The sequence below is a fragment of the Uloborus diversus genome, chromosome 1 (assembly GCF_026930045.1).
Source record: "Uloborus diversus isolate 005 chromosome 1, Udiv.v.3.1, whole genome shotgun sequence".
Taxonomy (NCBI): Eukaryota; Metazoa; Arthropoda; class Arachnida; order Araneae; family Uloboridae; genus Uloborus; species Uloborus diversus.
The window spans coordinates 239,301,845-239,314,043 of record NC_072731.1 but is presented as its reverse complement, the minus strand read 5'-3'; the positions used below and the strand labels follow the sequence as shown (position 1 = coordinate 239,314,043).

Genomic DNA, 12,199 nt, shown 5'->3' with positions numbered 1-12,199 from the left:
TACTAACTAAACGATATTTACAAGTACAGTAAAACCTGTAAAATTGACCACCCTTGTAAGTTGACCACCTGTCTAAGTTGACGGCTATTTTCAGGCACAGAATTAGATCTTATCATATGATTCAACCTCTGTAAGTTGACCACCTGTTTAAGTTAAGCACTAAAGTAGTGCACCGCAAGTGGTTAACTTACACAGGTTTCACTGTATAGGGCTTGGAAATAAGGCTAAGTTTTACGTAGAATTCTGATTTCCAAGTTAAAGTTTTATATCATTACTTGATTTTCTAGCTCAAAGTTTGCGAGGATTTAGGGTAACAATTGATGAAACCGGGCTGGTTGACACCTATAGCAGATATTACGATGACTTGTCATACGGCATTCCTCACACAGAAGTTGGGAAATTCTTAAATGCATATACGTGTGCTGTATATCCAGTTACGAATCCAGAATTTTCTACGCTCAAAGTCAACTGCTCGCAACCCATTTATGGACAGTACGTCACGCTTCAGATATATAACAGATACGATAGCTTGCAGTTCTGTGAAATAAAGATCTTTGGTACAGGTAAGATTTCCTTTCAAATTATTACCAATTTGTTATTACTACAATAAACTCCCGATTATCTGCGAGCGGATTATCCGCGAGTTAATCATCAGTCAGGAACATATATTTTCGCAGTAAAAAGAAAATACCAATGGCTGTTTTTATCGAAAATTTGTAAATTTAAACTTAGTTGTGTTTTTTTTTCAAATTTATTAATTGTACTTTCTTCATCGCACATCGTTTTTCATTCATGTTACAGTGGTGGTAAAAAAAAAATTGCATCACCCTCGCATTTTCACAACAATGGGATTATGTGAGAAGTTTTGGTCGACTGATTAACGATGAATGTAGGTGAAATTGTGCAAAACTTATGTAATAAACATTTAACAGCAGGAATCCGATAATTATTTACGTAGATTGGTGCTGTTTCCGGGAAAAGGCAAACTGCTGTGACCCCATGCTCATTTTTCTATTTCTGAACCTGTGTGTGCGTTAAGGGAAAAAAAAATTACTTAACCCCGTGTCACTTTAAGTCTAATGGCAGGATAAAGGTTTTTAAATTGTTACCGACCAGTTTCGCCCTATGGCACGGAGCAGAATCATCCTGGAAAATGACGTTTGGAATTGAAGCAAAGTGATCATGGATAGTAGGAAGTAATTTCTCCTCCAAAATGCCAATATACACCTGAGCGTTTACTGTTCCTTGCACAAAGTGAAGCCCACCAACTCCTTGATCAGAAATACATCCCCAAATCATCTGTGATACGAGATGCTTGACTGTGTGTCGAATGCAGTCGAGATGATATTCCTCTCCTTTGCGGCGCAGGTGATGCAATTTTTTTTACCACCACTGTAAGCTCTGTTGTGCAAAAATACAAACATTTTTACTGCACTGTATATATTTTCACTGTTTGAAGAAAGTATTATGCATCAATACAGCTAAGTTTCTGAAGAAGGATAACTGTTACTTATTTGCCCCTCATTTTAGCCTTTTTCCGTTTTATCTGCGATTTTTATAATCCGTGGCACTTGTGCCACCCAATTCCGCGGATAATCGGGAGTTTACTGTTATTTAACGAACTTTTTGTAACCGTTTAACACTCATTAAGTGCTTTACTGCCATTAGTTTGCTTGTGATTATCCTGTAGTTCTAAATTTTCATTATGTACAAACGCAATTTATGTGCTGTTTTTTTTCCGGCAACAGTGTGTAATTTATATTTGCTCAAAATTAGGATTGTAAGGTGTAATCTAAGTGGATTATTAGGATTATAAGGTGTAATCCAATTGGATTATTAGGATTGTAAGGTGTAATCCAATTTGATTATTAGGGTTGTAAGGTGTAATACAATTGGGTTATTAGGATTGTAAGGTGTAATACAATTGGGTTATTACGATTGTAAGGTGTAATCTAATTGGATTATTAGGATTGTAAAGTCGGATCCTATTGGATTAAATGACATTCCTTACGGATTACACGTAATGGATGTATCTTATCCAATGAACATGCGTCGATTTTCGATTTTAATATTTTCTGAACTGAAAGTGAGCTGTGTGTTATTTTTTATACTTTACGGTTTTAAGACTACAATTGCAGCATTTACTCACATCTATTTAATCAAGAAGTTGAAAGATGGAAAGAAAAAAAATATCTTACGATATAGGGTACGACACCGGTAACTGACAAGAGTCCAGTAACAGACAGTCGTAAGTTTGGATTTAAATAATAAGAACTTTAGGCTGGTAAAACTGATGCTGCTGCGACCCATGAATCCAGTGCAACCATCTAGTGTTTTCAAAGTGAATTTTAGGAGCCAGTTGGTACTTACAAGGCAGTGGTGGAAGGGTATGAGCAGACACCACGAGAACTGCCGGCGTTTCACGTTCATTTGAATTTAATAAAGTTTTAGATCTAAAAATAAAGAACTTTTGCACGTTTTGAAGAGAAAAGATGAAAATGTGTCCATTATTCATCCTTTCCTCACCCTATCTGTTACTGAGTATCATCAGAATTGTCGGTGTCTGTTACTGGGGGTCGAACCTTTTCTCGAAATTGAGCAAATGAAAACAGAATTAACTCATTCAGAGGATCCAGAAGCAGCCAAACATTAGATGAGATCTAGCTGCGTGAGAGAAAAATAGTTTAAAAAGTCTAAGTACATTAAAAGACTCAGAAAATTGAGTTGACCTGAGAGCAATATCTTAAGCATGTCTGTTACTGGTGCCGTTACCCTAATTACAATCTCATGGAGTTTTATTTTTCCACTCTCTTTATTCTTCTCAATTTGAAAATAAAGGAGAGTTAAATTGAATAACTAAATTTCTCGCTCTGTTCTACGGTTCATATAGCTAAAATATTTGTGGTTTTTCTTATTTCTGCGTGTAGATGTGATTCAATTTTGTGTTCTATCATGCAAGCATACCACAAAGGTTCAATGGATTGGAGAGGGCCTGCCTCCTCCATCGAGAGAACCAACATCTCATCAACAAAAGAGGTTTTAGTCGTGTGACAGGATATGATTCCCCCATTGAGAACCTCATTTCCATTGAGATGAGATAAAATGGAGAGAGTGGAGATTTTCATTCGTGAAGCAAAAACTCCAAGTCACTTGAAAGACTTTAAAGCAAAGCATTGGAAGAAACCATGTTACTTTCTCTAGTTTCACACATAACTGGTCAAGCATTCATTGTTGTTGAGTCACGTGACTTGGGGGGTCTTTGCCTCAGCTTTTGCTAAGCCAGTGATTGGACTTGTTCCCTCTCTTTACTAATTCCTGCTCTAGGGGGATACTCTTCTTTCAACTAGCGTACAATTTATCAGAAGGTTGATTGCAACAGAAAAAAAAATCTGAGAAAAGTCGCCAATTATAGGAAACTTTCTTCTTATTTCACCATATACATGCAACAGCACCTTCTAGTTAGTGAAATTATTGCAATACCCTTTCTATCCATTACTACACCTCTTCGGGTCGTGCAATACTTCACAAGTGTGACAATCGCATGGGTTATTTATTTTTTGTCCCCCTTTTTCTAGAATCTTGTGGCCAGCCTCTTGGAATGGCATCTGAAGAGATTTTCGACATGCAGATTAATGCGTCTACAAGTGATGATTGGGACAATTATTACCATACAAACGGCAGACTCAATGCTAATCACGGATGGTGCGCTCGCTTCAACGATTCCTCCAAAAATCTAACGGTAAAAATTATGATACTATTTTACGCAAATAATTTCTGTGTCGAAAAATGTCTTTAATTCCTTATCCATAACTAACCTTGACAAAATCAGTAAATCGTAGAAAGAAAATTAATCTATCTGAAACCAAAGAATGGTCGAGAAAACGAGAAAGGTTTTTTGAGATGTAATGTTTAATTTTGAAATATCAAAATGTAATGCTAATAACCTTTGAACTTGGTATGTATGATTTAGTATATTAAAAACATTTCTTTGTGCCGATTGCATTATCTTAACTAATAATAAAGTCTGGGTCTCTGTCTCTCTGGATCTCTGTCTGGATGTCTGTTACACGCATAGCGCCTAGACCGTTCGGCCAATTTTCATGAAATTTGACACAAAATTAGTTCGTGGGAGCACCTTGACGCGAATTTTCTAAAATTCGATTTTGTTCTTTTTCTATTCCAATTTTAAGCCCATTTTACCGGGCGAATTACCGTAACATTGACGAGTAAATTACCATAACATGGACGAGCAAATTACCACAACATGGACGAGCAAACTAACATAGCATATTGGCGAGAAATGCATCATCCATTATTTAAATATAGTCGCGCGGGTTCCGCTAGTGTAAAATATTCTTTGAAACAGTATTACGAACAGTGAATTATTTTATATCTTCCAATAAGTAAACTGAAGGGGAAAAACAAAGTAAATAATTTGTGGTGTTTTTTTTTTTTTTTTTTTAAATCTAGCATCGTTGACACTCAATTTTTACCGTTCTTGATAACAAGTTTAGAATTTTTTCTTGTAATGTTTAGTTTCGGTATCCGACTGCGCTAAAATTGGCATTTTTAATGAAAGTTTCGAAAACAAATTTCTGATTCCGTTTTGTAGTCTGATTCATTGGATTTCCAAACTATCTTACTATTTACTTTACGAGAATGGGGTCGTTTCCGAAATTTTAATAGTATTTTTCATAATTCAACTTCAGTGGCTAAAAGTAGTACATTTGACTGAAGGAAACAACCCGATTACAACTGAGTGATACCAAACTCCAGACCAAGAAGTTGCATTGAAATGCGTTTTCTGAAGAATGATATTTTTGAAGAAAGCTGTCCACTGTAACAATTATATCTTAAAAAGTTATTCAAGTATTGATGTGAAATCTTCTGAGATAGTTTTTTGTAACATGCTTGCTGTTTGCCTCTAAAAACTAAGATGAATTTCAGAATTAAGTAATGTTTTTATGTGCAGAAGCTTAAACAAAAGCATTTAAAAAAATAGGATAGAAACTTTGTTCAGCTGCATTTCAAAACTGTTTTGAAAAACAAGAAATCTTTTAGAGCGAAACACGCATAATTGCCTTAAAAATTGCTTCCAACGGATTTATGTGTGACTAGAACTTAATTTGGTTCATAACTGTTAGCGCAAAACTCGTAAAAACAATATTTTTCTTCAAATTTGTCTTTTTTTTACCCGACTGCGCGTGTGCGACGCAAAGGAAGGTAATGTGTTTATGAGTCTATATATGTATGTATTCATGTATGTTTGTTCCTATGTGGCGTTGTAGAGGCTAAACGCCTTGGCCAATTTGGATGTCAATCGATTTGTCCTAACCTTGGGAGTGTCACTAAACACATGAAAATAATAAAAATTCACTATATCAACAACTAGCCACCATATTGTCAATTCGGGATCGTGTCGCACGCTACCTGCGTGCGACACAGCGTTCGACAAATGCAGTCGCGTTTTCGCTTCCTCAAGATTTTGTTTACTAAGCCTATTAATTCGATTTTCATCTCTAACCTGTTATATTTGTTTTTGTCGTGATTCAGGGGACTGAGTTTCGCGACGTGTACTTTATTGACCGACTTTTTTAGTTTTGCGAGAAAGATTTGATTGACGACGTTTCTTAGCTCGCGTCATCATGAATTATACAGGCTGTATAGCTGTGCTGTGGTTGAGTTAAGTTTGCGCATTTTTGCTAAAGGTGAATCATATGTAGCTTTAAGCCGAATTAGGTCACTAGAGGGACTAGTAATCCGTAGTTTAGACCACAGCAAGTTACTTAATAATCCTCACGATATAAACTCTGTCAATGAAATGACAAGATTGCGAAATTTACCGTCTTATAATCATAATAACGAAGTCAATGAAAATTAACTAAAAAATGTAAAATAAAAAATAATCATTAAATAAAAACAAAAAACCCCGGCTGCGTAAAAACTAAAAATAAAAAAAAATATACCCAATAGTTTAGAATGTTATTAAGTACTAATGAATAACTACAGCATTGAAATAGTTTTATAATCGATACACACATAAGACTAATCATAAATTCAAAAGCAAAATAGAAGGATCAACAGTTGGGGCCCATTCCTTTTTGACCAATCAAGGAACCTCGTAAAATTTCAATGGGCCGATTTAAAATGATCAGTAGTTTAGATCACTGCAAGTTACTTAATAAACTTCACGATATAAACTCTCTCAATGAAATGACAAGATTACGAAATTCACCGTCTTATAATCATAATAACTAAGTCAATGAAAATTAACTAAAAAGTGAAATAAAAAAATATTAAATAAAAACAAAAAAACCCGACTGCGTAAAAACCATAAAACATTACGGGATTCCTTGATTGTTCAGAAAGGAATGAGTCCTGACTTTTGATCCTTCTGTTTTGCTTTTGAGTTTATGATTTGTCTTATGTATGTATCGGTTATAAAACTATTTCAATGGTATAGTTATTCAGTACTACTTAATAAAATTCTAAACTACTGAGCTTATATATATATTTTCTACGCAGTCGAGTTTTTTGTTTTTATTTAATATTTTTTTTTTAAATATTATTGCGAAAGTTTGTTTTTATATTTTTTTCTCATAGTTTTGAAACATATGCAGTTAAAAAATTAAATTTAAAAAACTGGCCAAGTCATTTTTTTTTTCAATGCAGTCGGATACCTTAAATACATACTAGATATATAATAGCTTCATTCTTGTTAAATACATTGATTTACTTACAATTAAACTATACCAATGCCTGGTCCGTCAAAATGAGTTTTATTGCTAAAAATTACTTGATACAGTTGGGCTTTTGTTCAATTACTTTCTTGCAGCATAGAAAGTGGGAAAATATTAAAAAAAAAAAAAATACCCACATTTTTCAGAACAAGCGACTTCAAATTTTTTGACGTTTAACTAAAATGCACTATTTACAGATCGACCTACAGAATATGACTGTGGTGACAGGTGTAGTACTTCAAGGCCTGAATAATGCACAAAAAAAGACAAACGTTAAGAAATTTTATTTGTTCTTCAGCAATGATTCTAGCAGTTGGATGTGGGAGGAAGAGCCAGTCGGACAGCAAAAAGTAAGTGCATTTTTATTTTTTAATGTTAAAAAATATATGACTCTTCTTCTCCTATTTCAGTTATAGATTCATAACATACTTTTATCTATTTTATTTCGTGGTTTTGTATTTTTTTTCTTTTTATGAATGCTGTTTTAATACATTTCTTCAAAAATCTGAACTCTAAACAGATGACAGGCTATTTATTGTTAGCTCGAAAATCATTCACTGAAAAGGTACTTACGAACAATATCAGTTTGTAATTAATTTGCTTATAACTAACAGTCACTTATTAATTTTTAAATTGTTTAGTTTTAAAAGATATCTTCAATGTGATACTTTCGTTTTGCTGATCTTTTGAAGTATGAAGAATTTTGTTTATTTATATGCACATCAAACATATTTAACGGAATCTAAGGAAGATTTTGGTTCAAATTTGAACCTTTTGCTATCAATATTTGTCCTCCTTAAAATGAAATAAAATATTTTTGGGAGTTTACAAGAAGACAACATAGCTCTTTATATAAAATTTAATATTAGTTGGTATCAGTATTTCAAACGATTTTTTTCCAAAAATAACGCAATCTTTAAATTGCTTTAATGCTATTTCTATCGAACCTTATTTTACTAGTGGAAAATATCCTTTGACTTTTCAAAGGTGTTTTTAAGCATTATCTTTTTTTTTTTTTTTTTTTTTCAAAACATCTCTTTTCGATTTGAGTTATAAAAAAAAAGAAGATAGAGAGAAATAGATTTTTCAGAAAAGTAATCACAGTGTAAATGAAACACTCATTGAAAAGCTTGCAGCTAAAAATTTTGGGGCGCAATAAATGTCTAATACAGCTCAATGAGGGGAAATGATAGAAACATTTCATCTCAAAAAGATCAGGAAACCTTTATATATGCAAAAGCAACAAAATTTAAACTTCCATTAAAATGAAAGCTAGTTAGTTTGCAAAATAATTAAATTAAGCCAATAAAAAGAGAAATAATACACCAAATATTTTTTTTTTAATATTTAACAATTTTAAAAGTTCCACTTAAATGTAAAATAGCCAAATAAATATGCATATCAAGTCAACAAAAACAAAATAAGGAGGGCTTAATTTGCATAGGAACTCACAAGAGTTGGGCTTCTGCCCTTCTTTTCAAATGTATGCAAATTTCAATAGTTTAGGCGAAATTCAGGCTATTTACTCGAAAGTTGTAGAGACTACAGGACTCCTACACTTCTTTTAATAGAAATGAAGCCCTGAATATATGTTCCATTAAATTGTGAAATTAAAGTCCGAGGAGCAATGGAGGCAACATATTCGATATTTCTCTATTTCGATCAATTCAGAAAGTAAACAAATCGCCATTAACACGAACTAATCGCCATTAACACGAACTAATCGCCATTAACACGAACCCTCTAATAGCACCTATTTCTTACAGGTTTATGTGTGCGACCAATGTGATTCCCCATCTTACACAAATGACATGCCAATGCGGTTTAATTTGTTGAAAGGACTTGCGACTAGAATTGTACAGATAAAGATCATTGACTACTACGAACAACCATGTCTGAGATTGGAAATTGTAGGATGCCGAGATAAAGGTAATTTTCACAAAATGTGATCACAAAATCGGTCATCTTCACTCACAGTCATCAAGAGTTTATAAATGTAATTACTGATGACATGTATAGGGAATTCAGCGAGAACTGATATTGGAAGTAGACAAAGCAACGTGAAACTGGGAAATACCGTTGCCCGATTGACGATGGGATGGCAAAAACAGCGCCAATCAGAAAAGCGAGATGTTCCTGAGAAGAATCGCCAATCTGATGAGTAAGTCAAGAAAGCGGTAAATGTTGGCGCCAAACAGCAACCCTCTTTGTTTATTTCCGCTATCATTTCTCCCTGAATGTTTTATACAGTTCTGGTAAAAAAAATTGCATCTTCCTCGCATTTTCACAACAAAGAGAATATGTGAGAAGTTTTGGGCGAACGATTAACGATGAATTTATGTGAAATACTGCAAAACTTACGAAATAAACATTTAGCAGCAGGAATCCGATAATTGTTTACGTGGATCGGGGCTGTTTCCGGGACAAGACAAACTGCTGACCTTATGCTCTTTTTTCCATTTCTGAACCTAAGTTTGAGTTTAGGGAAAAAAAATTACTTAACCCCATGTCGATTTAAGTCTAATGGCAGGATAAAGGTTTTTAAATTGTTTCTTACCAGTTTTGCCCTATGGCACGGAGCAGAATCATCCTGGAAAATGACGTTTGGAACTGAAGTAAAGTGATCCCGGATAGTAGGAAGCAATTTCTCCTCCAAAACGCCAATATACACCTGAGCGTTTACTGTTCCTTGCACAAAGTGAAGCCCACCAACTCCTTGATCAGAAATACATCCCCAAACCATCTGTTAAACTGGATGCTTGACTGTGTGTTGAAGCAGTCGGGATGATATTCCTCTCCTTTACGGCGCGGGTGATGCATTTTTTTTTCTTTTTTACCACCACTGTAGTTAAGCCATTATATTTGAAAACAAAAGCATTTTTCATTAAATGTGATTTATCGTGCTTAAATATCTAATATAAAACGGATGATTTCTACTTCTTGGCAGTGCATTGTGGCAGCATTATGAGCACTTCTACGGGCGTAGTGTCATCACCAAATCACCCCCGTTACTACGGCCAAGACAAATCTTGCTGGTGGTCCATCGAGCCAGAACCGGGTAAACACATTGAGCTGAACTTCGTTTTGTACGACTTGGCTGATAAAGAAGGCGACCTCGAGTGGGGAAGATGCAGGGATGAGCTGACAGTCTATCCCGGGCATGGGAATACTTCCATGATCAGGTCACCGGACGGAAAATTCTTCCCCAAGCGTATCATATCCAACGGACTTATGAGAATACATCTGCAAAGTTGCTTCAGATATTCACGCAGTAGATTCAGAGGATTTTATGCCACTTATAAATCAGTAGGTAAGTGAACGGGTATCAAAAATGTACGGTATTTTCGTCCAAGTGTAAATTATTTGTAAAAAGCTTGAACTAATTGTTTAAAACCAGATACTGTTGTAGTTAAAGTTACGTGAAGCGTAGTAGAGAGTGTCGGAAAAATCCTTGACGTACAAGTCTAAAAATTCATAGAAAAGCAACAAATTGTCGCATGAGCTGGTCGTTTGCACTATAATACCTCACAGGTTCACGGTTTTTTTTTTTTTTTTTTTTTTTTTTTTTTTGCATTCATTTACGTAAAATTCTGTAGCAATGCTAGCATTGAAGAACTGAAAATTCGAATTGCGCAAGTAGACTTGGCAGTGTATCCGTAGTTAATGCTGGCAAGATCATGAGATGAACTTGATTACTGTTTAGATGTGGTTTGTGCTACATACGGTGCACACATTGAACTCTGGTAATGAAATGTATTACTTTCTGTTTAATAAAAGTACTAAGAACATTACGTGTACTTTTCTTACTATGATGGCATAGCGCCGCGCCACTTTTAAAAACAATTGAACAATTTAGGTGTTTTTGAGCAATTACGATTGCTTGTTGTTCTCGCTTGACCGTATTTGATGTTTGGTTCTTTTCTCAGCTTGGACCAGGGGCCTCTGCAGCACCACCGCCCACCGTCCTCTGCAGGAGCGGCTCCTCTGGCCCTGAACACTGTCCCCCGGAATCCGCCTATCCTGGTCGGTGGTGTCCATGTCCTACACACACACACACCCGCCTTTACACTCACATACACACACGCCTACGTGCATACGCACAAGTCTAAACATACACATACACAACTATACACACGTAACCGCCCAAGAGGAAGGGCAGGCTTGGGGGGACAGGAGCCGTTTCTAGAAACAATAACTCCAATGAGTAGGCTCCTGTCGCAACTCGTGATTGCGAAAAACTTTATTTGAATTCAAAATTTCGAATTCAAATTATTTTTTTTCTTTATTTCAAATATATTGTGGCGACCCATGCAATTTTTTTCCACTTAGCAATGATTTTCAGGAAAATATGTTTCATCAAAAACTTACATATGGGAATGTTTCGGCGGCCATTATGAAGCTATCCTATTTTCTTCTCTTTTCTTATAAAAAATCTTATAAAAAATTCGCGAACTCATAGTATTCTTGAGCAAACCGTATATTCATACGACAACTTGTAGCTTTTCTATGAATTTTTCTAATGTGTCAAGGACATTTCGAACACCCTGTACAATGTTGTTCTTTTTAACTTTCATTCTTCAATTGTTGCAGATTGTCCTGGCTGTGGAGTGGGAGATTTTAAATGTTCAGAACAACATTTGTGTGAAACTTCGTGTGGAAAAATTGTGTCAATTGCACATCCATTACCTTACCCAAGCAATCATCGATGCGGATGGCTCATACGGTACGCCAATATTTTTTTTTTTTTTTACTCTAAGAAGACAAACAATAAACATGTTCATGAACTGCATTATTATATTTAAGCTGTAGTACACTTAAAAGTTTTGCTACACAAGTTATCTTTAAATGAAGCTAGGTATGTATCTTTTGTTACGTATTCTTTCAGTTGTACTGCTATCAGGACTACAGAAGACAGTGACAGTTACAATTAAGGTGTCAACCATTGTGAGAAACGTTAAAAATAGTAATACAAAGTTTGAACCAGATGTAGATTTTCTACCATCAGAGTATTTCTTTGCATTGAAAAGTGGTTTCTTTGCAACCGCCAAGCACGTGTCAGCAATTTTTTTGCTACTTGTGCATTTTTAATAGCGTTAATGTTTTAACAGTTCTGTACCTGGCAAGTAAAAGGCCCTTGGTCACAAAAACAAAGTTAGTCATGATATGAATATAAAGCTTTCCGTTCTGATGACTTTTATTACTGGACTAGCTGCGTTGCCGGGATTTGCACGGTCTATCTTGAAAATAAAAGTTATGTCAAGTGACACGCGTTCAACAATCAGGTTTGAACGGAAAAAAAATCAGTAAAATTTTGCGTCATATTGCAGAAAAATATCCAAAAAGGAAACATTTTAATTCCCTCGATTGGAGGAAAAGCCTCAAAACAAAAACCATAATTTTATTTGTTCATATTCGAGAGAAAAAAATGGCAACAGATCTTTCATTTAATGATTTTCTTC

At 34.9% G+C, this 12,199-nt stretch overlaps 1 protein-coding gene across 1 annotated transcript in view; it reads left to right on the top strand.

Moving 5' to 3' along the window:
* Nucleotides 1-12,199, top strand: part of LOC129219482 (uncharacterized) — a 69,362-nt gene that overhangs the window by 13,658 nt on the left and 43,505 nt on the right. Inside the window, exons 10-15 of the mRNA XM_054853869.1 lie at nucleotides 288-563; nucleotides 3,576-3,739; nucleotides 6,938-7,090; nucleotides 8,507-8,669; nucleotides 9,688-10,050; nucleotides 11,331-11,463. Of these exons, the coding sequence (XP_054709844.1) occupies nucleotides 288-563; nucleotides 3,576-3,739; nucleotides 6,938-7,090; nucleotides 8,507-8,669; nucleotides 9,688-10,050; nucleotides 11,331-11,463 (1,252 nt within the window). The remainder of the gene's footprint in view (nucleotides 1-287; nucleotides 564-3,575; nucleotides 3,740-6,937; nucleotides 7,091-8,506; nucleotides 8,670-9,687; nucleotides 10,051-11,330; nucleotides 11,464-12,199) is intronic.